Source organism: Felis catus, chromosome F1, assembly GCF_018350175.1.
Source record: "Felis catus isolate Fca126 chromosome F1, F.catus_Fca126_mat1.0, whole genome shotgun sequence".
Classification (NCBI taxonomy): domain Eukaryota; kingdom Metazoa; phylum Chordata; class Mammalia; order Carnivora; family Felidae; genus Felis; species Felis catus.
In genome coordinates this window covers 32486788-32512956 of record NC_058384.1, presented here as the reverse complement: position 1 = coordinate 32512956, position 26169 = coordinate 32486788, and the positions used below count along the sequence as shown (strand labels likewise).

Below are 26169 nucleotides of genomic sequence, written 5' to 3'. Positions count from 1 at the left end.
ATTCACTTAGCTTGGAGCCTGGGGTCCCCACATCTTTCCCTGAGCAGGTGGAATTGTGCGGTGGGGGGGGGGGCTGGTGTGGGGCAGGACAGTGAGTCTGAGTGTGGTAGGGCCAGGGGGCTTTTCCTTGCTGAGGGCTGTGCTCCCCCCGCCTCCAGGGGAGCATGGTGGTTAAGAGCAAAGACCCTGGAGCCCAACCCTACTGTTACAGGGTTTGAATTCCTGCTTCTCTTTGGCTAGAGAGCATTTGGTGAATTGCTTACCTTGTTTGTGACTCAGTTTCCTTATCAGTGAAATAGGAAGAATAATAGTATCTCCCTCATAGGATTGTTCTCAGGATCACATGATTTTGTATAGGTAACATGGCTTAATGTGTAAACACTACGAAGTATTAATGATTACTGTTATTGTTGTCATTAGCCGAAAGTGTGTGACAATTCTGGGGTAGGTTGTTGGAGGAGGTCTTGGAGAGGATGTGATTGCTGGTTGACCCGCAAGCTGAACCTAGGCAGTCAGAGCTCCTCACCCCTTCCCCTGTCCTTAGAATGTACAATTGGCCTACCATTCCCCACTAGGAGCTGTTTCTGGGACATAGACTTGAGAATAGGGTGTCATCGAGACCCTCTGGACTGAATATGTGACTGAACCTAGTTAAGGCCTCTATATAAACTTTTAAGATTTGGTAGGCAGGTGTGGAGTTCTTGCAGCCACCCCAGCCCAGTCTTGTATAGAAGTTCTCTGCTTATTACACTGGCCACCTACCAATCTGGAGTGGCCTGCCTCTTTCTTCTGTCTCTCCATGCCCTCTGTGTATAGGGGCCGGTTTTAGATTCTACCCCAGGAAGCTCCCAAGGTTGTGAACTAATACAGTTCAGGCCAGAACCAAGACTCTGGGTGACCTGTCACGTAGGTGGGCACAGCAGTGGGGAATTCTGGGCAGTGGCCATTCTTGGCCTTAGAAGAGGCCAGTTGTATTGACTCTGTCTCTTCGGGAGAGAGATGTAGGTGGTTGCCGCATGTACCGGGGTGAGCCCAGCCCTTGAGTGGCTGGGGCCTGTGAGAGCTGGGCAGGTGGGCAATGTCACAGACATGCTGCTCCGGGTTTGGGGCGGGCTCTGGCTCTAGAGGCCACCTGGTATAACACGGACTGAGCACTTGCTCTCAGCCAGGCCTGGCATGTGCCAACTTCTTCATCACCAAGGCCACAGGCGGAGAGAGATACTGTTGTTACCACCACTTTATAGATGGTAACACGGAAACAAAGAGAGGCTAAGAGAATGCAGATTGGGGTGGAAGGAGTACAGACGTGAGCCTTGCTGCCAGCTGGGCAGCCAGTCCCACAGGAGTTAGAGGATGCCGTGTGGCCCGGTGGACATCTGGGTCTGGAGGTCCTCGTCCTGTGGCAGCTGCACCAGCTGTAGGTACATCTGTTGTGACAGAGACCCCTGAAAACCCCTGGCCTGGTCTGGATGCCTGGGGAGGGCAGGGCAGGGCTGATGACAGAATGCTTTGTTGGGAGTAGGGGGTGTAGTCTGTGACCATGGACTAGAGAGATGCTCCTCCATTACAAAGGAATAAGACACCTGGCTACAGTGCCCTTGACCCAAGGGTAGAGGCTGGAGCAGATTTGGCACAGTCGAACATTGGCTCCAGGGAAGGCTTTTGTTTGGCGCTCTTAAACATATGTATTATTAGTGTGTGAAGGAAGAGAACCTTTCATCTTTGAGAACTGTCATCTTTAATCATCAGACTATCTTTGAAAGGCTTCAATATTCCTTTTTATGCAATTTGCATGAAATGAGGTTTTAAAATATAACATGTTTTAAAATGCATTTGGCAGATGAGTTAATGTGTATTTTTTAGTGGAGTCTTAACTCAAAATTCCCATTGATGGTGGTTTCCAATGGTCTTAACGGTTGGCACCCCCCGAGGTTTGAGATCTCTGAAATGAAATGCTCGCACGCAGGCCAGAGAGCAGCCCTGCTCATTAGGGGAGCTGTGTATGGCATGTCTTTTATTCCTGCTGGATCGGCAAGGGACAAATGCTGAATTTTTTTAAAAGGGAGTCAACTAGATTGAAGTTACAAATGGACTGCAATCATATGACTCTAAAGAAATATGAATAACTTTTTTTAAGTACAAGTGAATAGAAGGAAACTGGATTGTTTTCCTTCTCCTGTATTCACTTGTACAATTAAGGATTGACATTTCTGTTACTCGGAATGAGGAGGCATCTGGCATCAAAAAAGGGGGCATTGTGGAGAAGAGTCCAGCCCTTCTGGTCCAGTGGTGACACGTAATTATACCTTATTAAACTGGGTAGAGAAGTTTTGCCCTGAGGAGAATAGGTAAGCCATTATTGGGAAGCCAATCAGCCACAAAATGCACCTCACGTTTCTCCTTAATTATAGATATTTGTGTCATTTTAGACTGCACATTGTTTGGGGAAGCGAAGGCAGTCCTCTGAACTGACCTTGAACAGTGATTGCCTGGAGCTAAGAGGTGATTAGGTAGACGTGTTTTCTTGACTGCCTGGCTGGTGGGGGGGGGGCTCTGTGGGATGGGGCTGCACCCCTAGTGATGCTCTGAGACCTCAGGTGCGGGGCTGGTCTTCAGGGGACCTGTGCTAGGGTAGGCTTGCGCTTAGGGGCCTACAGGCCACGTGCAGAGAGCTGCTTTTTTAGAATCTGGGGACATTTGGTTGTTTGAAGATTGTGTTCTGTCAACAATGCTTTTGAGGCCATTATCACATTCAGCCGGGGACTTGCTTCCCTCCAAGAGTGTGGCACCAAGAAAGGCCCACCTGTGCTCTGGAATGGTGTAGGTGCCTCTTCCTGTCTTAGCTCTGCTGATTGCCTTGGGTTGAACTCTTCTTCCAGCCTCCACAGACCAATGGACACTATGTTCATAATTGTTTCCTCAATTGCTGATGGTAATTAGATCAAAATGAATTTGCTTTAGAGAGCTGGAAAAGAATGAACAAAGAGGAACTCAGTACATAGGTACTGAGCAACAAGCAAGGTGGGAAGTTGAGAAATCAACAAGCAAGGTGGGAAGTTGAGAAATAAACATGGGTCTAGTGTAGGAGAAAGAGAGAGAGAAATACTTACCCATAGAGGATTTTGGGCTGCCCAGGGGAGATCCTGAAGCTAGATGGTTTTTAGAAAGGTGAAGAAGTAGAGGACCTTGCCTCTACTTTGGTCATAAGCAGAGAGGACCAAAGTCTTCACAATATCGTGAAGTTCCATTACTTTTCCCCTCGATAATAAAAATAACCAATTGTTAAAAGCAACCCAAAAATCCTACCAAAAAGAGTACAGTCACTGTCGCCATTTTGGTATGTATCTTTCCAGTCTTTCATTATTTATACACATTGAAAGAAATAGTTTAACGGCTACATAATATATTGAGGTGCACTCATGCATTTTACCAACCTCCTACTCTTGGACATTTGAGTTATTTCCTTTTCTTCTCAATTCAATAATGTAGACATGAATGATTGGGCAGGTAGGTGTTTCTGCATTGGAGTTTTATCCATCCGTTGGCCTACAGATCCATTGCGGTAGACTTTATGCAGTCTTGGAGAGCATGCACACTTATGGTATGCATTCAAATGAAAATCACCCTCAGTTTATGCCTGGTAAGGGATGTGCATTGGGTCACATAGTTCAGCTGTGGTTGCATTCGGCTGTGATCTATATGCGTCTGCAAAGCCCTCATATGCCCAGTGTTCCTTCCTGGAAAACTCTTCCCAGGTGACCTGGTAGATCTCTCCCAGCAGTTACTGTTGGTTCTAACAAGGGAGGTTGGAATGGCTCGGCAAAATACCTTTCTAAGGCCATCTGTGGACAGGTAATGGAAAAAGGAAATTCCTGTTGGTTTGATCAATTTACATGGAAAATATTAAACCAATGAGCTTTCCTTGGTGCAGCTACCCAAGCAGATGGTGAAAGGGAGCACACCATTCGTGCAGGTTATTGTAATGCCCCTGAGCCAGCCAGAATTTCTTCAGCTGGCTTCTTGCTGTGTGAGGACAGTTTGCGGAAGTGGTAGAATGCATTGTCAAAGTGGAATAAAAATACCCACCCTGGTGTGCAGGTTCCCCCTCCTCTCTGAGGGCACTGCCTCTCACTCTTCCTGACTGTAGCGGGACTCCTTGTGCCTTTGATGTTCAAGGAGCCTGGAAGCCAAAGAGGCCCTAAGAATGGGCCTTACCTGTTTGTGTGGTGTCTTGAGCCCAAACCGTCAAAAGCTAAATCAAGCCCATTTCTTCTGCCAGCGAATGTTTGCAGATTCTACTTCATCATTCATGCATTAAATTCACCTCTGTATTACATAGCAGCCTTCAGTCTAATAAAATCTTGTCAGAGCAAGATCCAGAAATTGACCTGCTCTCTCTTGTTTTTGTACGTTTGTCTAGTGGTGTAAGTCTGAAATTGATGGACTTCACGCAAATTTTACAAGATGCTTCTGCCTTTCAACATCTATTATGTATTTTAAACTATTGGGTGTCCCTAAGCAGCGGGCAATGGGGCAAGCAAGACCCAGAGCCTGGCTACTTTGACTCAATATGTCCACACATATTGAGTGAGCTCAGTAGTTTGTTGGTGACTCTGAACAATAAGAACTTCTTTCTTTTACTTTTGGTGTTTGGCTCTGAACTGTGTCCTAATTCTGCCCTGTAGCCAGTAGTCTGGGATGCCATGAGGGAAGAATGTGAAGAAAGGCAGTAGGAGGCACATCACTTATCAGATACTACCAATTAACCAGTGCTTTTTATATGCCAGGTGTTATACTCAGTACCTCTTCTGTGTTACCGTATTTAGTCATGGCAATTTTTTTTTTCACTTTATATATGAGGGAAACAAGCCTCAGGGAGATTAAGTAACCTGCTCAGGATCACACAGCCGTGTGGTTTGGGCTAGAATTGGATCCCAGTTCTGACTGTAAAGTCCATGTTCTTAAGTGTTACACTGCACTGCCTGCCGAGCCAGAGATTTGTCCCATGTAGTGTCCCTGTTTGCGTTTATTCTGCCTGTTTCAAAAACAACTTCAGGTAAGACGACACACCCACATCTCATTTTCTCCTTGTTGCCAGGTTCTGTGTCTCATTCTCCCTTTCTCTTACCAGTCCTGTGCCCCTTCCTGACTTGGCCTTACTTTTACCAGCCTTACATGTGGGTGGGTGATGGATGAAGACAGGCCGGTGACACCTGGGCCCAAAGAGACTCCAGAGTCCTGAGGAAGAGAGACTGTATCAGATCTTGCCCTCCACCCTGGCTTTTTGCAGGGCTGTTGCCAGGGATGGAGGGATGCAGAACCCATCTTGGTTCTTGGCTAGCTTGTTGGCCCCACCCTGTTCTTACTCTGGGACAGAGTTTTCGGTCTTGGGTGTGACTTTTTCACCTAAGAACAATGAATAACTAAACCAATCCTCTTTTAGTACATATATGAATAAAATTTGTGAGAAGTATGCTAGAAACATTGTCTAGGGGACTATTTGAAAGATGCAAACAGTCCACACGCAATCTAATGACTTCTTTTGTTTTTACTTTAGATGCAGCAGCAAGAGTACTGCTCGCTGAAGTCCAGCCTTTCAGCCTTTGCCCTGGGGCTGGGTCGCCTCCTCTGCTATTGGTGGCTGGCAGAGCTGATGGTTCACCTCATGTACATGCACGCCATCTACAGCAGCGCCCCTCTCCTGAGGGCTGTCTCTTGTTGGACCTTAGGTAATTGTGGAAATGACTGTCGGGAGAACGAGCATCAAGAGTCAGCTTCAGAGTGAAGCTGGACTGGGGGCAGACGGGGTGTAGTTGCCTTGAGCAAACGCTCTTTTTTTTTTTTTTTTTTTTTTTTTTTTGGGTTTTTCAACCTTGTTCGTCTTGTGGCCAAGACGATGCATGTGTGAAGTGGCTGGTGGATGTGAGGGCCAGGCTTTTTGGTCTGGGAGCCGAGGATGGTAGGGATCCCTTTTCATCATGGAATCCTGCTAAGCTTGGCTGGGTCTGCATCTTCATGGTGTGGCCAGCACTGGACTTAACAGTGCGTAAGAGATGCGGGGGTGCAGGGGCAGCCTTTGAGTCCCTGCAAAGAGGTAATGCTCCAAGACTGAGTTGTCCTGTGGTATTCTTTGTGGTTCTTGTGTATGATAATAAAGAAACGAATACAAGCTTTAGAATCAGACAGACATGGGTGTGAATCTCAGCTCCAGGAACCACTAGTGGGCAGCCTTTGGCAGCTTACTAAACCTCTCCATAGCTTCATCTTAGGAGATGAGCAGACTTGCTTTTGCAGGTTTTTCTTCCCCAACGTTGATTTATTTTTGAGAGAGAGAGAGAGAGCGAGAGAGTACGTGCATGAGTAGGGGAGGGGCAGAGAGAGAGGAAACAAAGAATCCCAAGCAGACTCCACACTGTCAGTGCAGAGCCTGATGTGGGTCTCGATCTCACAAGAGAGATCATGACCTGATCCGAAGTCAAGAATCAGACGCTTAACTGACTGAGTCACCCAGGTGCCCCTGCAGGGTTGTTTTGAGGATTAAATAGAGCCATGCAGGTGAAGGGCTTAGCTCATAGTGTCTGGTAGATAGAATGAATGGTGTGTGCCTATGTATGTCCCTCTATTGCCCCACCCCTTTTTTTGTCTATGCAAGTAGGTGGAATGGAGGTGATTTCCTAAGCAGGGCGCAATTTCTAGTATAGGACTTGTCTGTGAAGAAACCATTGTTCTTTAGTTCTCTGGTCAAAACAGCAGAGACCATGCCCCTTTCTGAACAAAATCTCATTTCCTTGTTTGCTCTCCTTTTAAGAACTCCTGTGGTAGCTGAATTCAGCCCTGTGGTCTGACCTCTAGCCTGTAGCTCCAATGGGAAATGTGTGATCTTCCAGCCAGATTAAGCCGCTCCCCACGGAGGGCAAGAGTACAAACCTGATGCCTTATCTCTTTGGTGATTTATAGATTTTTTTAAAAGTCTTGATTGTCCTTGGTATCACACGTGCTTAATCAGAATGTTTTCAAGGGAGGTACGTTTTAGGGTTGGAAAAATACTGAGTTGTTTTAATTATAGTTTCTTTATTTCCCTCAAACGTATCTTTTTTTATAGTTGGAGGGTAACTAATGTAAAGTTTTAATGATCTGCTTAGACAAACAGAATAGGATTAAATGTTGACATGCTAAATCAGATCCCAGTTGTACTGCATCCAAATTAAGACACTACCAGTTTGGGTGATTCTAACTGGGAATAACAGAAAGCACAACTCAAAATGGGGTTTAAACAAGGAAAAGCTGTTATCTCGATGGTCAGCACCAGGGGCGGTAAATCCAGGGACTCTGAAAAGTCATCACTGATTCATTTGGGGATCTGTCACTCGGCTTAAGAACTAACCAGATTCCTAGAAGCCCTTTGTTTACATCTGTAACCCATCACCTTCTGTCACCCTCTCCTGAGTTTTGGTTGTGTCATTCATTCCCTTTTTTTTTTTTTTTTAACTGAAAAACAGAGACTTTATTTTTAGAGCAGTTTTAGGTTTATAGAAAATTGGAGAGGAAAGTACGGAGATGTCCCATGCATTCCCTGGCCCTCACACGTGCACAGCCTCCACGACTACCAACGTCTCCACTGGGGCAGTGCGTTTGTTACAGCTGATGGACCTACATCCATGCATCATTATGACCTGAAATCTATCATTTATATTAGGATTAACTCTTGGAGTTTGTGGTACAGTTTCTGGGTTTTGGCAGATGTCTAATGATATGTATCCACCACCGTAAGGCCACAGAGTAGTTTCACAGCCCTGAAAATCCTTGGTGTTCTTTCTTCTCATCCCTTCCTCCCTTCTAACCCCCAGAAACCACTGATATTTTTATCATCTCTGTAGTTTTGCCTTTTTCAGAATGTCGTGTAATTGGAAACATACAGTATGGAGCTTTTTCAGATTGACATCTTTCACTTAGAACTATTATGCATTTAAGGTTCCTTCATGTCTTTTCATGGCATGATAGCTCATTTATTTTTAGTGCTGAATAATCCATTGTCTAGATGTACCACAGTTTGCCCACTGAAAGACCTCTTAGTTGCTTCTAAGTTTTATAATTAGGAGTAAGTGTGCTACAAACATTCGTGTGCATGTTTTTGTGGGGATACAAGTTTTAAACTCCTTTGGATACAGACTAAGGAGTGCAATTGCTGGATTGGATGGTAAAGAGTGTATTCGGTTTTTTTAAAAAAAAATTGTTTTTTTCAACGTTTATTTATTTTTGGGACAGAGAGAGACAGAGCATGAACGGGGGAGGGGCAGAGAGAGAGGGAGACACAGAATCGGAAACAGGCTCCAGGCTCTGAGCCATCAGCCCAGAGCCTGACGCGGGGCTCGAACTCACGGACCGCGAGATCGTGACCTGGCTGAAGTCGGACGCTTAACCGACTGCGCCACCCAGGCGCCCCGAGTGTATTCGGTTTTGTAAGAAACTGCCAAACTGTTTTCCAAAGTGGCTGTATCATTTTGCATTGTCACCAGCAATGAATGAGTTCCTATTACTCTGCGTTCTTGTCAGCATTTGGTGTTGTCAGTGTTTTGTATTTTGGCTACTCTAATAGCTATAGAGTAGTATTTCACTCGTTTTAATTTGCAGTTCTCCAGTGACATTTGACATAGAGCATCTTTTTCCCCTTCAACAACATATCCTTTCATGATGTCTGTTAAGGTCTTTTGCTTTTTTTTAAATGGATTTTCTTTTTTTTTATTGTTGATTTTTAATGGTTCTTCGTGTACTTTAGATAACAGTCCTTTATCAGACAGATGTTCTGCAAATATTTTCTCCTAGTCTGTGGCTTGTCTTCTCATTCTATTGGCAGTGTCTTTCACAGAACAATAGTTAAAAAATTCAGTAAGTTCAGCTTATCAACTCTTTCTGTCATGGATTATGCCCTTAGTGTTGTATCTAAGAAGTCATTGCCACATCCAAGGTCATCTAGATTTTCTCCTATGGTATCTTCCCAGAGTTTTATAGTTTTGCACTTTACAGTTAGATCTATACTCCATTTTCAGTTAATTTTTGTGAAGGGTGGAAAGTCTGTGTTTAGATTTTTTTTTTTCCATTTGGATGTTCCAGTACCATTTATTTATTTAGTTAGTTTTCTTTATTTTTTTTTTAAACATTTTTTTTTTCAACGTTTATTTATTTTTGGGACAGAGAGAGAGCGTGAACGGGGGAGGGGCAGAGAGAGAGGGAGACACAGAATCGGAAACAGGCTCCAGGCTCTGAGCCATCAGCCCAGAGCCCGACGCGGGGCTCGAACTCACGGACCGCGAGATCGTGACCTGGCTGAAGTCGGACGCTTAACCGACTGCGCCACCCAGGCGCCCCAGTTTTCTTTATTTTTGAGAGGCAGAGAGAGACAGAGCGCGTGTGGGGGAGGGGAAGAGAGAGATGGACATACAGAATCTGAAGCAGGCTCCAGGCTCTGAGCTGTCAGCACAGAGCCCGATGCGGGACCCAAACTCACAAACCGTGAGATCATGAACTGAAGTCGGACGCTCAACTGACTGAGCCATCCAGGCGCCCTCCAGTACCATTTATTGAGACTAACTTTGCTCACATTGTATTGCCTTTGCTCCTTTGTTAAAGGTTGATTGCATACTGTATTTATGGGGGTCTCCTCGGTTTTATTGATCTTTTTGTTCTTTTGCGGGTGTCACACTGTCCTGATTACTGTAGCTTTACAGTGAGTCTTGAAGTCAGATAGTGTCAGTCCTCTTTCAATATTGTGTTAGCTATTCTGTGTCTTTTATCTTTCCATACAAACCTTAGAATCTGTTGATATCCACAAAATAACTTGATGGGATTTTGCCTTGAATAGATCAATTAGGGAAAAACTGATATCTTGACAAAATTGAATCAATGAGCATGGGATACCTCTCCATTTAATTAGTTCTTTTTTGATTTGTGTAACATGTTTTATAGTTTTCCTTTTATATAACTTGTACATATTTTGTTAAATTGTACCTAAATATTTTTTGTGCTAATGTATATGGTATTGTTTTTAATTTCAAATTCCATGTGTTCATTGATGGTATCTAGGGAAGTGGTTGACTTTGGTATATTAGCCTTGTATCCTGAATCCTTGCTACTATTGCTTATTTGTTCCAGGAGGTTTTACCGTTGTTGTTGACTCTTTGGAATTTTCTATGTAGACAATCATGTAACCTCTTTCCCAAAATATATGCTTTTTATTTCATTTCTTCTCTTATTGCATTAGCTGGGACTTCCAGTATGATGTTGAAAAGGAGTGATCAGAGGGGACATGCTTGCCTTTTTCCTGATCTTAATGGGGAAGCTTCTGGTTTTTTCACCATTAAGTATGATGTTAGCTGTAGGTTTTTTGAAGATGCTTTTTATTGAGTTGAGTAAATTCCCCTCTATTCCTAGTTTGCTGAGAGGTTTTATCATGAATGGGTGTTGGACTTTGTCATATGCTTCCCCACCCCGCCCCGGTCTGTTGATGTGATGGATTATATTAATCAGTTTTCAGACATTGAACCAGCCTTGCATAGTTGGGATAAATCTCACTTGTCATGGTGTATAATTGTTTTTATACATTATTGGATTTGGTTTGCTAATTCTTTTTATTACAATATTATTGACTATATTCCCTATCGTATAGTTTACCTGTGACTTATTTAGTAACTGAAATTTTGTACCTCTTGATCCTCTGATTTGCTAATATGTTGAGGATTTGTGCATCTGTGTTCATGAAGACATACTGGTCTGTAGTTTTCTTGTAATGTCTTTGTCTGAGTTTGGTATTAGGGTAATGCTGGCCTCCTAGAATGAGTTAAGAAGTATTCCCTCAAATTATGTCTTCTGGAAGAGATTGTAGTATTGGTATACTTTCTTCCTTAAATGGTTTTTGTCTTGGAAGGTTATTAATTATTGATTCAATTTTTTAAATAGATATAAGCCTATTCTGTTTCTTTGTGAGTTGGCAGATTGTATCTTTTAAGGAATTGGTTCTTTTTATCTAAGTTATTGAATTTATGGGCATAGAGTTATTCATAATATTCCTTTATTATCCTTTTCATGTTCCTGGACTCTGTAGTGATATCTTCACTTTTATTCTCGTATTAGTAATGTATGTCTTCTCTCTTTTTTTTCTTAACCTAGCTAGTGACTTACTGATTTTATCGATCAAAGAGCCAGCTTTTGGTTTTGTTGACATTTTTGTATTAATTTCCTATTTTTAATTTCATTGATGTCTGCTCTAATTTTTATTCTTTCTTCTGTTTACTTTGTATTTCATTTGCTCTTCTTTTTCTAGTTTCCTAAGATGGACACTTAAATTATTGATTATAGATCTTCTCTTCTAACATATACATTTAATGTTATAAATTTCTCTCTAAGTACTGTTTGCTGCATCCCATAAATTTTGATAAATTGTATTTTCATTTTTGTTCAAAATATGTTTTAATTTTCTCGAGATTTCTGTGAACCATGTGTTATTTATAAGTGAGTTTAATCTCCAAGTATTTTCCCCAGCTATCACTAGTATTGATTTCTAGTTTAATTCCATTATAGTCTAAGAAAAGATATTGTATGATTTCTATTCTTTTAAATTTATTTAGGTGTGTTTTATAGCCCAGCATATGATCTGTCCTGGTGAATGTTCCATGTGAGCTTGAGAAGAATGTGTATTCTGTTGTTGGATGAAGTATCTATAGATGTCAATTCTGTCCAGTTGACTGATGGTACTGTTCAACTATGTCTTCACTGATTTTCTGCCTGCTGGATCTGCCCATTTTTTTTTTTAATTAAAAAAATGAAAAAAAAATTTTTTTAGTGTTTATTTTTGAGAGAGAGCAAGCGAGCGAGCAGGGGAGAGGCAGAGAGAGAGACACACACACACAGAATCTGAAGTAGGCTCCAGGCTCCAAGCCATTAGCACAGAGCCCAACATGGGGCTCAAACTCACAAACCGTAAGATCATGACCTGAGCCGAAGTCGGATGCCCAACCGACTAAACCACCCAAGCACCCCTGGATCTGCCCATTTCTAATAAAGGGGTGTTGAAATATCCAACTGTAATAATGAATTTGGCTGTTTCTCTTTGCAGTGCTGTCAGTTTTTGCCGCATGTATTTTGATCCTCTGTTGTTCAGTACATACACATTGAGGATTATTATGTCTTCTTAAAGAAGTGACTCTTTTATTGTTATGTAGTGTCCCTCTTTATCCGTGATAATTTTCTTTCCTTGGAGGTTTAATGTGTCTGAAAATTAACCAAGCTACTGTGGCTTTCTTTTGATTAATGTTAACATGGTATATCTTTCTCTGTCCCTTTGCTTGTAATCTAAATGTGTCTTTATATTTAGACCGGGTTTACTTTAGACAGTATATAGTTGGGTCTTGTTTTTTGATTCATTCTGACAATCTTTGTATTTTATTTGGTATATTTAGACCATTGGCATTTAAAGTGATTACTGATATAATTGGGTTAATAACTTCCATGTTCTTAATGTTGTCTATTCATTGCTCTTTTCTTGTTTTTGTTTTTTTTTTTTTTGTTCCTATTATTGCATGTCATTCTTTTTCTGCCTTTTGTGGTTTTGAGAATTTTTATCATTACATTTTCTCTTTTTTCTTAGCATATCCGATATACTTCTTTTTAACTTTTTAGTAGTTGCTCTAGAGTTGGCAGTATACATTTACAACTAACCCAAGACCACTTTCAGGTAATACTATATCCACTTCATGGTAGTACAAGTACCTTATGACAAAATATTTCTAATTCCTCCCTCTCATCACTTGTATAATTGCTGTCATTCATTTCATGTATATAAACTGTAGTCATACATTGTTGCTTTTGTTTTGAACAGAATCTTATCTCTTAGAATAAGTAAAGATAAAATAAAAACTTATTTATCTTTGCTCTTCCTTTTCTATGTTTTTATTTTTAAATGCTTATTTATTTTTGGAAGAGTGCACACACACATGTGCACATACACGTGCGCATGTGTGCAAGGGAGGGGAAGAGAGAGGGAGACAAAGGATCTTAAGTGGGCTCTTCACTGACAGCAGAGAGCCCGATGTGGGGCTCAAACCCACGAGCTGTGAGATCTTGATCTGAGCTGAAGTCCGACGCTTAACCAACTGAGCCACCCAGGTACCTCAACTCTTCCTTTTTTAAAATGTAGATGTGAGTTTCTGATCTATGTTATTTTTATTTTCTCTGAAGAACTTTTTAAAACACTTATTGCAAGACAAACCTACCAGAAACAAATTCCACCATTTTTGTTTATCTGAGGAAGTCTTTATTTTTCATTCACTTTTGAAGGATCATTTTGCAGGATACAGAATTCTAGGTTGGTATTTTTTTTTTCTCTCAATACTTTAAACATTATACTGTCTTCATACTTGCATGGTTTCCAAGGAGAAGTTGGATGTCACTCTTCCCTTTGTTCCTCTACAGTTTAGGTTCCCCACCCTCCTCTGCATTTATATTTGATCTTCTGCAGTTTGAGTATGATATGCCTAGGTGTAGTTTTTGGGGACATTTATTCTGTTTGGTGTTCTGTGAGCTTCCTGGATCTTTGGTTTGGTGTCTGTCTTTAATTTGGGGGAAATTCTGGGGCACCTGGGTGGCTCATTTGGTTAAACATCCAACTCTTGTTTTCAGCTCAGGTCCTTAGCTGTATCCAGTCTGCTAATGTGCCCATTAAAGGCACTCTTCATTTCTGTTAGTATTTTTGATGTCTGGCATTTCTTTTTGATTCTTAGCATTTCCATCTTTCTGCTTATGTTACCAATCTGTTCTTGCATACTGGCTACTTTTTCCATTAGAGTTCTGAGTGTATTAATCATGGTTGTTTTAAATTCCTGATCTGATAATTCTAACATCCCTGCCATAACTGAGTCTGGTTCTGATGCTTTCTCAGTGTCTTTAAACTGTGGGGGATTGATTGATTGATTGCTTTTTAGTATGCCTTGTAAATTTTTTGAAAGGTGGACATAATGTAGTGAGTAAAAAAGAACTTCAGTAAAGGCCTTTAGTAATATAATGGTAAGGTGTTGGGAAGGGGAAGTGTTCTGTAGTTCTGTGATTAGGTCTCCATCTTTTATAAGCCTTGTCCCTGTGCTGTGAATTTCACAAATGATTCTTTTTTTTTTTTTTTTTTTTAACCCCTCAACCCTCTTAGCTAGTGTAGGATGGCTAGAGGGGACTGGAGTTGGGTGTTTCTCTTCCCTTCATGTAGAAGACCAAAGCAGACTAGAATTGAGTATTTTCTTTTTTAAAAATTTCTTTTTTAGCGTTTATTTATTTTTTGAGACAGAGAGAGACAGAGCATGAACAGGGGAGGGGCAGAGAGAGAGAGGGAGACACAGAATCCGAAACAGGCTCCAGGCTCTGAGCTGTCAGCACAGAGCCCGACGCGGGGCTCGAACTCACGGACCGTGAGATCATGACCTGAGCCGAAGTCGGACGCTTAACCGACCAAGCCACCCAGGCGCCCCTAGAATTGAGTATTTTCTATCTCCTGGGTTGGTTAGGCTTTGATAAAACCCCAATAGGTTAGGGTATGGTAAAATAGTTTGTCTGGAGGGCAAGCCTTGTTAAGAAGAATGGAATGCTCTGGTGTATTTCCAGATGTTTATTTTACCCCTCTCCCTGCCAGGAGCATGGGGGATTTTTCTCTAATCTCCATCCTGAGAGTGTGGTAGAACTCCTGGAAATAAAGCTCACAAAAGTGCAGGGGCCTCCCTATGACTTTATTCCCCTGTGGTTTTTAACTCTCAGACTTTTCCACACCGAGCCTCCAGCAGTATCATTTACAGTCCAGATTTTCACACCCCTGTACCTGTTCCCATAGGGATTTCTGCTCCAGTAAGTTGTGATTCTCTGGGTACACCTGTCTCCATGTTTTGGCAGCCATTTGCCCTGTGACCTCACTTCTCTGATCCACCTAAGAATATTTGTAATTATCAGTTTGTTTAGCTTTTTATTTTTTACTAGGGTGCAGTGATGACTTCTTTGCTCTTTACATGCTGGACCGGAAACCAGAAATCTATTCCCTTCCTTTTCATTATAGTTTTACCACAGTTAAATCTCTAAAGTTGCATATTTTAAGAAATCTTCATATAAAAATTCATACTTGGTGTGTTATTCTGTGACTTGACTTCTTTGCCTAAAAGTGTGTTTTTGAGACTCATCATGTTGATACATGTTACCATAGGTAGCGTTTTCACTGTTGTATAGCATGCCAGTGTATGCATATACTACAAATTATTTGTCTACTCTATTAATAGAAGGATATTTGAATTTATCGTAGGGTTTTGCTATTATGCATAATGCTGTTTCTGTAGATTTCTTGGAGAACATGTGCAACGAAAGTAGCTTTCAAATTTTTTGGCCCATAGTAAGAAATGCCTTTTGCATTACAGATGTGTGTGTGTGTGTGTGTGTGTGTGTGTGTGTGTGTGTGTGTGTGTGTGTACTGCATCTTTATTCATTCATCTATCAGTGGACACTTAGGTTGCTTCCATATTTTGGGTATTGTAAATAATGCTGCAGTGAACATAGGGGTGCATATATCTTTTTGAATTAGTATTTTCATTTTTTTTTGGTTAAATACACAGTAGTGGAATTGCTGGATTGTATGGTATTGACATTTAATTTTGAAAATGTGGTGTGAATTAGATCTCATAGCTTTAATTTGCATTTCCTTGATTACTAACGAATTTGAGCATCTTTTAGTAGTTTATAAGACTTTAGTATATCATTTTCAGCAAAAATGCCTATTGATAACTTTTGCCCATTTTTCCAGTGGGATTTTTGTGTTTTTCTCATGAATCCAAAGGACTTATTTATTACTGTGTTTTCCCAGTTATATGTGCTTTTGAAAATATGAATATCTTCTGGTTTGTGGTTTGACTTTTGAATTTTTATCTTTTGATGAACAGAATTTATTTTAATGTAGCTGAATTTATGAATTTTACTTTATGGTTGTCACACTTTGGAGAGTTAAAAAAAAATTTTCCCGACCCTCAGGTCATAAAGACATTTGCCTGTGAGACCTTTCATTATTATAGAAACAGTACATGTGCATTGCAGAAACACCCCACCAACCTTTCTCCTCTGATGTCTAATGGCCATAATGGGTGCTATATGCCCACATTGTAATTAGCCTTGTGCAAAGGGAATAGGTGTCCCATGATTGGTTTACGATTAGAAATTTCTTCCAGGTCACCATGAGAGGGGAGGTAGGAGGGAGTTTGAACACTTGAACAAAATTGCATTTTCAATGGCAAGGACTGTGGGAGGGTTTGTTTGGTGGGCAGCCAGGAATGTTTGCTTCTGAGTAGGAAGTAGAGAACAGTGTCTTGGAGATTTCTTCTCAAACAGAAAGTTCTGAAAGTTAGTGTGAGACAGCCGGGAAAATAAGATCTCAATTTTTTTATAATTGATACTTCATGTCACTCTTAAAGCAATTTAGCTTTTATGATTTGCAGAGTGGCATAAATCCCATTTTACATTTCTATTTCACACTGCTAGTCTTGTCGTGATTATCAGTTAGTAACCACTTTCATTCTCTAATGTGTCCTTATAGTGTCACCTTAGTGCTAACCTTTTCTTGGACAACCGGTATTCAGACTCCATTTGAATTTGAATTCTGACTTAAAACAGGAAAGTCTTCATATCAACCCTCTCCAACTTGAAAGTAACTTTTACTCTCAATACCCTTAGCACTGGAGTATTTATTATTTGAGCTATGTCCTATTAATTAATGTCCTATCGTTGCTCCATTCAGTAAGTATTTATTAAGTGCCATGCATTAAGGGTTGCAAAGGTGAATGAGACACAGATTTTGTTCTCCAGAAGCTTATTCTAGTGAAGTCATACATGAAGATCATTGTTTTCTCTTTTTCTTTTTTTAAGGTTTACTTATTTTTGAGAGAGAGACAGAGAGAGACAGAGACAGACAGACACAGACGCTGAGAGAGAATCCCAAGCAAGCTTTGTAGTAGTGTGGAGCCTGACATGGGGCTCAAACCCATGAACCATGAGATCATGACCCGAGCCAAAACCAAGAATCAGAGGCTTAACTGGCTGAGCCATCCAGGTGCCCAAGAACATTGTTTTCTTACTGCATATACAGTTTTATAGTACTGAGACAGATGTCTGTATGGATTCAGTGGGGCAGAGGGTACAAAAGAGGATGGGGTTACTCTTCACCTCCTGCTACCTCTGGAAATAGGGGTGAGTCGCAAAGGTTTTGTAGAGGGGCTCATGCTTCAGTTGATTCTTAAAATGGACGGGCAGGGCTGAGGGGGAGGGCTTGGGGCTGCAGCATACGCAAAGGTCCTGCTTGGTACGGGTTACTGTGGTGCACTTGGGACTGTAAACTGTAAGTGGAGCTGGATGTGAGTCTCACATATAGTGAGAGATTCTTCCGGAAAGACAGGGGTTTTTTAATGGATAACTTGGAACAATGCTAAGGACGATATACTTTACCTTTTAGGCAATAGGATGCCGTGGAAGTAATTTAACTACTTTGGTCATTTTAAATACTCAAACTGTGAAAACCATCAAGTGTTTAAGCAGAGAGGAAACAGAATGAGAATTAGGGTTTAGAGTATCACTCTGCCTGCAGTGCAGGATATGAATCAGGGCGGAGTAAGACTGTAAATAGGAAAATCGGTTAGAATGTGGTCCGTCTCTTCATTCAACAAATGTGAAAGAGCCAGATGGCATTTTACATGACGGACTGTTAGTTAACCAGGAGCCAGACGGTCAGGACTTGAATGGAGCAGGGGGCTGAAGAAGAAGAAGGTGAAAGTGAGGAAGGAGAAAGATGGAAGTAAGGTCAGTGGTGTCTCCTCACCATTGTGAAAGGGAGGTGGCAGAGGGACGAGTCTAGAGAGTTTAGAGTTGAGGTGATGACTGACACTTCCGTTCACCAGCAGCCAGGGATACAGGAGGACGAGGAGCAGGTTTTAGGGAAGAGTGAAGAGTCCAGTTTTTGACAAGTTGAGTTGAAAATGGAACATCGAGGCAGAGACGTCTCTGCTACAGTTAGCTAGATGGCACTGGAGCTCAGGAGAGGGACTGGGGATGAGACAGACCCTTGAAAGCCATCACATGTAGCGTTCCTGGGTATGAAGGGACCAGCAAATGTGTCGAGTGAGAAAAAAAAGGAGGGTCGTGGATAGAACTTGAGGAAATGCCAGCAATTAAGAGGCAGGCAGAAAAGGAGGTGCCAGCAACAGATGAGAAGGAATAGTAACCAGTGCAGGAGGAAGCAGATGGCTTTGTGAAGGTTTCAAGAAGAAAAGGACGCTCAGTTTATCAGAAATTGAAGAGAGGCCGGGGAAGAAGGGACAAAAGAGAGTCTGTTTCGTTTTGAAAGGTGCTGTGGGCTTTGGCCATGGTTGGCTTTTTCCACTGTTGATTCGGTCATTTATAGGGAGTTTCAATCAGGGCTGTAGAGTAATCAGAAGGGAGAAGATAGAGACAGTAGCCAGTATGCTGCTTTAGCGGTGTTCAGCGATGATGGCTGGTGTTTTGTGTCCCTGTCAGGGCAGCTCAGGTGCCCTTGCTCAGACCCAGCCCAGTGACCCTCACCTGCTCCTCTCTAGCCTTGTGGCAGTCCTGCCTTCCCCGTGTCTCTCCTCTGGGTGTCCCTTCCTCCAGGCTGCCATGGCTTTCCCTAGCTTTAGGGTCTGGGAGCTAATATCTTTTAAGATGCTCGGAGAGAGAAAGAAAACAAACATTAAGGACTTAAAAGGCTTTCAAAGGCCATGGGGCCTTGGGTGCTGGTGTGCAGTTTCTCATTTCCTTCGGAAATAGTGAAGATATATTTCAATTTTTTTTGGATCATTTCTATCCTCTTTCCTTCCGTAATGCCTTTTCCCCCCCATCCTGAATTTGCAGTACAGTGTGAGGCAGCAGCACAGCCCAAGTAAAAGCTGCCTGTCTGTCTTATGCACCAGAAGATATGCAACTGGGCTTTCATCTCTAAGGACCTCAGGACTGGGCAGTATTCTGCCCTGCCCAGAAACGACCCATCCTGAGCACCTCTAAGTAGAGCAAAAGCTCTCCTTCTACAGCTAGAAAAGGAACTATGCCACCACCTTTGGTGTCTGTCTCTCCCTGGTGCTCACCAGGGCGCTGCTTGGGTGCTGAATGCACCCTTCATATGCATGTTCAGGTGAAGAAAATACATTTTGTAGGGACGCTGCCTAGTGAATGACATTACATTGGTGTTAATGAGTGAGCAGACATCCAAGCCAGTGACTGAGCCATGATTTTGCATAAAGTGCCAAAGGGGGATCCTGCACCTTATGTTTTTATTCCAAAGAGTGATGACTGCAAAGTTAACAGGAATAGGGATGTAAATAGAGGTTGTTTACTGTGGGATTCGTTTGATGTGGTTAATCAAACAATGAGGATATTCACAAACTGTGTGGAAGGTATTAGATCCCCTCTTGCTGGAGATGGAAAATGCAGTGGTGGCTGGCGTGGGGCTGACAGAGCTCAAGTGCTACTCAGTGTAATTAAGAGGACATTAGGGACTCCATGGCAACGGGGTGACATTTGTTTTTCTTTCATTCCCTGTAATACCCTCCTGGAGATGTCAGAATAGAATTTCCTTCCCGTTTATTTTATCCTTGCTCAGGGAGAGGTTGATTTCTTTTCCCTTCTACTTCAGTTTTCATTGAGGCTTAGAGCTCCTATAACCAGCTTCTTGGCTCAAGCTAGGTTCCAGGGAGATTTGCTGCATGAGTGCTGAGTAGGTAGAGCTTTAGGGGCCTAGGAGTGGCACCATGTCAGGGCTGTGCCAGACCTGAATGGGGCTGCCTCTGTCTCCTGAGGGACTGTCCTGGCACCTCCATAACACTTTCTTACTGAAAGGATAGAACTTTAGAGAAAGAACACCGCCATTTAAGAGGCACGTAGGGAAGGAGGAGTCGGCAACCAATGAGAAGGATTAGTAACCAATGCAGGAGGAAGCAAATGGTTTTGTGAAGGTTTCAAGAATTAAAGAGAGGCCAAGTAAGAGGGGACCGAAGAGATTCTGTTTCATTTGGCAAGTAAGAAGCCATTGTTGACGCTGGTTGTCTTGGAGGGGTATAACCCAGGGTCATAGGATGAGGGAGCAGCGAGAAAATAGAAGCAGTTTTGGGGAAACTTTAAACGTATCTGCTGAAACCAGTGAAAAGCAGTCAGAAGGGCAGACACTAGTGTGAAAAGTGATAGTAATTGTAGCTTTCTGAAGGCCAATGGGAGGATGAATTCTATTAATATGCAGGAGTGTACAGGAAGAGGATGCTGAACAGCTCCTCTTTGTGTCTGATGAGTTCAAACAGGATTTCAGTGAAAGAGGGGAGACCTTAGCAGATACAGTCCTCAAGCAGTATGCCACAGGCCGAACATCTTCAAGGAGATACACAACCGTCCCATGGATAGCTGAAGACATGTGCGTCCTGTTCCCCAAAGAGGAAAACTCATCAGTCAGTGCATCCAGCTCCAGGTCCAGACTCTCGGGGAGGGGGGTGTCTGTGCCTCCTTGGGTTCCGCCATAATGTTAACACTCTGTAACCGTGGGCTCAGCTGTAGAGTTAGCCACCCCCAACACACTTGATGTGAAATGGTAGGAGAAGGGGATGTGAGTGAAGAGGAATATTAATGAAAATTTATATGTAAAGGCAGCAAATAAGAACAATAGGTAAATGTTTTAGAGCTAGTTCTGATCAGCTCTGCAACTTTCCTACTCTACTTCCCATTCTGTGTTTTTCTTGCCTTCAGCCACTACCTTTGTTGTTTGAGGTTCTTTGCCAGTGGTGTGATCCTAATCTTCATTCTTTTCTTTTTTTTAAGATTTTATTTTTTATTTTTTATTTTTTTTTAAATTTTTTTCAATGTTTTTTATTTATTTTTGGGACAGAGAGAGACAGAGCATGAACGGGGGAGGGGCAGAGAGAGAGGGAGACACAGAATCGGAAACAGGCTCCAGGCTCCGAACCATCAGCCCAGAGCCCGACGCGGGGCTCGAACTCACGGACCGCGAGATTGTGACCTGGCTGAAGTCGGACGCCCAACCGACTGCGCCACCCAGGCGCCCCAAGATTTTATTTTTAAGAAATATCCACACTCAATGTGGTGCTCGAACTCACAACCTCGAGATCAGGAGTCAAGTCAGCCAGGCATCCCCCAATCTTCATTCCTGAGGGCTCTGAGCCCCTGGTAGTCCTGTATATATTTGTCCAACGTGATCTTCCCTTAACTAACCAGTAGGCATGGCAATACTAGGAGGCACCCTACAAGGTCCCCAAAGTTCCACGTGTACTCCTTTCTGCTTCCATTATATAGGGGTAACTATTTCCCCTCGATAGTGAGTGTTAATCTTCTCAGCTTACATAATTATCCCTCTTTACTTGTTCAGCTAGTTCTATGAGGAGCTCCAAATGGCTGGGTAATAGTAGACTTTGATTCAATGCAATCATTCTGTGTCCCCATATGAAAGCATTTCTTTGCTGGGTAATAAGATCTCTGATCTTTGATTGATCATTGATTTCCAGGGATGGGCAGCAACTATCGTAGGAGTGGACTAAAAGTATAATAGTGAGAGTGCCACTCCCATTTCTTGGATACTGACTACATATTTAACCTGTGGGTAAGAGCGCCATATGTAGTCACTGGTTCAGCGTACTTTCTACATCCTGTGGGTCAGCACCTGAACATCATAGGCAAAGACTGCATTCCAACATCATAAGACAATAACTTTCATCTGGTGCCATACTGGAACTATTGATAGACTATTCTGTAAGGCCAGCTGCTGCTGGATGGTGGCATAACGTCAGAAAATCCCATGGGTATGACCCATCGTCTTACTCCCATTTGTACGAAGTGAGGTCACTAGATAGGAGCAAAGTTATGTCTGATGACATGACAGTCCATAAGACAGTCAGTGGTGGCAGAAGCATGATGAGTATGGAAAGCAAATCCATATCCAGAGTGCCGTAACTCTCTGGCACTTCCAAGATGGAAAGGGTCCAGTAATTAACCTGATATTGGAGCAGAGAGGCTGGCAAGTTAGGCACTCAGCAGCAGTGATAGGTTAATTTGGTGAGGGCAGTCTGTGCTGATCTCACACAAAGCCTTTGTGCTACCACTATGGCGACTTTGGTCATGACTCTGTTTAAAATCATTAGAATGGCTTTGGAAAGAGGCTGGCTGATATGCCCAGGGTGTCACCATGTTATTGAGAACAGCAGGGGCCCTTTGGTTGAGTATATGGATCACAGATATTCTCATTGGCCTCATTGTGAGGTGTTCACTTAAATATTTCTTCCCCACATCCTGTCAATACTCCTCCAAATATACCAAGGAGAGCCATCAGTGAACAGAGCTCTTTTTTCCCCCCTTTAATCAAGTCCTTATGGGGCCTTAGGTGTGGGATGAGAGAAGGATCACGATTAGCAGGAGTCAGCAAATTGGGAAAGTGAGGTCCCATTTCCTGCAGTGTATTTGTGATTTCAGGATCCTGAGTGTGTGTGGGCGTGTGTATGTGTGGGTGCGTGCGTGTGCGTATTGCACACACCCCCCACACGCACGCACACACACCTCTTTCTTAAGGCTAAGTGGCATAAGGTGGATCTACTTGTCTTTCATTTGGATCTTGACCACACAGAAACTTCTCTAAGATAACCTATATTCTATTTCATTTCCGGTATGTTTGTATCTTACTAAGACATCTAGTATACTTGGCACTTCTAGTTTTATAGGTTCTATTATCAGGGTGCTATTAATGTACCAAGCCAATTTTAGGTCTCCTGTGAGAATGAGACAAACTTGTTTCTTATAGGTGAGTTAGGGACTCTGAACTGGAGGGGTAAAATTATCCTAAGGTAATGCCGTGGAGGTGTACTTTTGTCCCCACAAGGTTAAAATATACTACTTTGGATACTCACTAGTTATTACGAAATAGAAAAAGTTTTCCAGGCTAAAAGCTGGTGCCAGAGCCTCTGTGAATATGCCCCAATATGTCACATCCGGAAGAACATCTCTAATTGGAGTCCCTAACTGTATTAAATCTACAGTGATGCAAACTCATTCTCCAAGGCCCATCCATCTCCTGCACCTGCCAAATTGGTGAGTTAAATGGGGATTTGACTAGAATCATTTTACCTACATCTTTGGGATCTTTTGACGTTAGTCTTCATCTCTGCAATTTTATCAGAGATACCATGATGCTCTTAGGTTACTGTTTTGATAGGGAGAGGAGTGCCTGTAGCTTCTCCTTCCTCCGGTGACAGCCTTTAATTCACACATCTAGGAGCAAGCTCTTTCCTCAAGAACTCAGATGGATATGGGGTCCCACTGGGCCTGCTGTGTAACAAATTCGGGTCAAAAATCTAGTTAGCATTGCCCTCGTTTGTTTCCACTCTGACTCACAGACCAGAATAGCATCTGGGGTTTCTATGACATCAGGGATAGCTCAGAGTGCATGTTCAACGATTCCCCCAAGTTCTGGATATTTTACTTTCTCTAGGAGCACAGCCATCCTAGGAAATGACCTAAGTGTCTTTAGGCCTTGCTTGGAAGAAGGAGAATCATATTATGTACTTGTAGAATTGTAGAGTTTTTTCTCTCATGGTGACTTAGTGTCTCCTTCATTCAAGAAGCCCTACATCTGTGAATCGATTCAGGTCTCGGATTTGGCTGAAGGTCTAGAACTATCATGGTGATTTAAGTCAGGTCTCTGTTTACTAAGACTTGATTTTTTTTCTGCCAGATATACGGATTTATAATAATGGCAATAATGACAGCTAGCATTTATTGAGCACTTACTCTGTGTCAGCCTTTACCTTAAGGGCTTTACGTATATCTACATAGAACCCTCACAGCAACCCTATGAGTAGGTGGTGCTTTAATCTCTGTATTCCAGGTGAGGAACCAGACAAAAAGTTCAGTCAGTTGTGCAGGGTGACTCATATGATTCCTCATCTACTTAAGGCCTGGGAGTTTCATAGTCTGTTAACTTTCACCAGAGATGTCTGTGGGTCAGAGCATCGTGACTACTGAGCTGGCCACGTGGCTCACTGTGGTAACATGCCCACTTTGCCTCGGGCCGGGGTGGGGGTAGGTGCCGCTGCTTCATTTTTCACTTAAGGAGCCTGGTCTCCCCATTGGAATCAAGAAGCTCACTGTCCCCTAACAGCACCCCTAGCTCAGAGAATGGCATTGGTGGTGCATTTCAGAGATTCTTGGGCTCCCCTCACTAATGTATTTCTTCAAAGTCTTGGTGAAGGGAGTGTCATCTGGGTTCTCGTGGGGACATAATTAGGGGGTGGGTTTAGCAGGTCACCCACGATGAATTTACCCTGACATTCCTATCCCTTGAAATGATTCTATTACTTCCTTCTATGATTTCCTAAAGAATTTCTGGCATCCCAGTCCCATAAGAATGGGTGATTGTGGTGACTGGGTTTCCAGACTCTCAAACAGCATCTCTGCCAGCTGCTGCAGTCGCCCTCCGGAATCCCCAGTTGCTGGTGAGAGCGCACACGCAGATAATTCTGCTCATTGTACCATTTGTCCCTTTCTCCTCCATCTAGAATCTTCAGAAACCATTTCCACACATATTCGTCAGACTTTTGTCAATATAAAGTAACACAGTCTCGCAGTTCTTTTGGAGTGAAGAAAGCCTGGGGGCATGCTGGGGTCTAACCTAGATACAGGGGAGAAGTAGGTAGAGAGACGAGGAAAACTGACTTCTCTTGCACAGTAATTTCCTCCAGTGATTTCATTAAAGAGTGTTCAGTCAAGGCCAGATCAGCCTTTTCTCACAGGAAAGTGGGGGGCTGCTTCTGCTGGCAAGGGATGCTCATGAAGGTTTGGGGGTTCAGAATATTCTGAGTAATCAAGAACCTCTACTTTGGCCCTTAGAGGTCCCATTCTTTTTTTTTTATTTTTAATTTTTTTTAACGTTTGTTTATTTTTGAGAGAGAGACAGTGCAAGCTGGGGAGGGGTAGGGAGAGAGGGAGACACAGAATCTGAAGCAGGCTCCAGGCCCTGAGCTATCAGCATGGGGCCTGATGCAGGACTGAAACTCACGAACTCATGACCTGAGCCGAAGTTGGCTGCTCAAACAACTGAACCACCAGGGGTCCCATTCTTTATAGATCGGTGCTGTAACTTTTGTGTTAGATACTTCACAAGGGTGAGAATTCAGTTGATAACAGTCATTTGATAAACACAAGGATCAGACTTTTTGATTGGTTTTGGCTTTCAGAGTACTATGGTTACAGGACATAAGAGAGTTTGTCCTTCCTTCCTTCCTTCCTTCCTTCTTTTCCTTTTTCTTTCCTCTTTTCTTTTTTTTCTTTCTTTCTTTCTTTCTTTCTTTCTTTCTTTCTTTCTTTCTTTCTTTCTTTCTTTCTTTCTTTCTTTCTTTCTTTCTTTCTTTCTTTCTTTCTTTCCTTCCTTCCTTCCTTCCTTCCTTCCTTCCTTCCTTCCTTCCTTCCTTCCTTCCTTCCTTCCTTCCTTCCTTCCTTCCTCTTTTCTTTTCTCTTTTTTCTCTTTTCTCTTTTCTCTTTTCCCCCTCCCCTCCCCTCCCCTCCCCTCCCCTCCCCTCCCCTCCCCTCCCCTCCCCTCCCCTCCCCTCCCCTCCCCTCTCCTCTCCTCTCCTCTCCTTTCCTTTCCTTTCCTTTCTCAGAGTAATAAAAGATCCTTGGATTTCAACCCACTGCTTGAACTGAGAATTTAGGAATTTGGGCCTGCCATTCTCTTCTTCCTCTCCTGCTAAAGCTCTCCATGGGAGTTGGAAGTAAGCAGCCCGCATCATATTTCTTGAATTAAGGACACCACGCTCTTAATAATTGTAGTTCGGGTTCCCCAGGGAGGCTAGATTACAGGTGCATGTTAAGGGTTGTCTTGGAATTACCACCTGTGGAAGGAAAGGGATGGAAGCAGGACTGGGGTAGAGGGAGAATTGAGCTGTGATGCAATGGGAGCTTCAGTTGATCCTGTAGAAAGTTCTGAAAGTGAGATGATCCTTGACTGTTGTCCTAAGTGGAGTGAGGGGATGAGTCTTTATACCCACATGCCAATCAGTCCTTGGATGTGGCTGCCTCAGAAAGGGTACGATGATGAGGCAGCTTTCTTGAGCCAAG

At 42.7% G+C, this 26169-nt stretch overlaps 1 protein-coding gene across 18 annotated transcripts in view; it reads left to right on the top strand.

Annotated features, from left to right (window-relative positions):
• HHAT (hedgehog acyltransferase) overlaps positions 1-26169 on the top strand; it is a 318442-nt gene that overhangs the window by 84143 nt on the left and 208130 nt on the right. For all 18 annotated transcript variants that reach the window (XM_023247996.2, XM_045049167.1, XM_045049166.1 and 15 more), the window contains one exon: positions 5558-5729. In XM_023247996.2, the coding sequence (XP_023103764.2) occupies positions 5558-5729 (172 nt within the window). The remainder of the gene's footprint in view (positions 1-5557; positions 5730-26169) is intronic.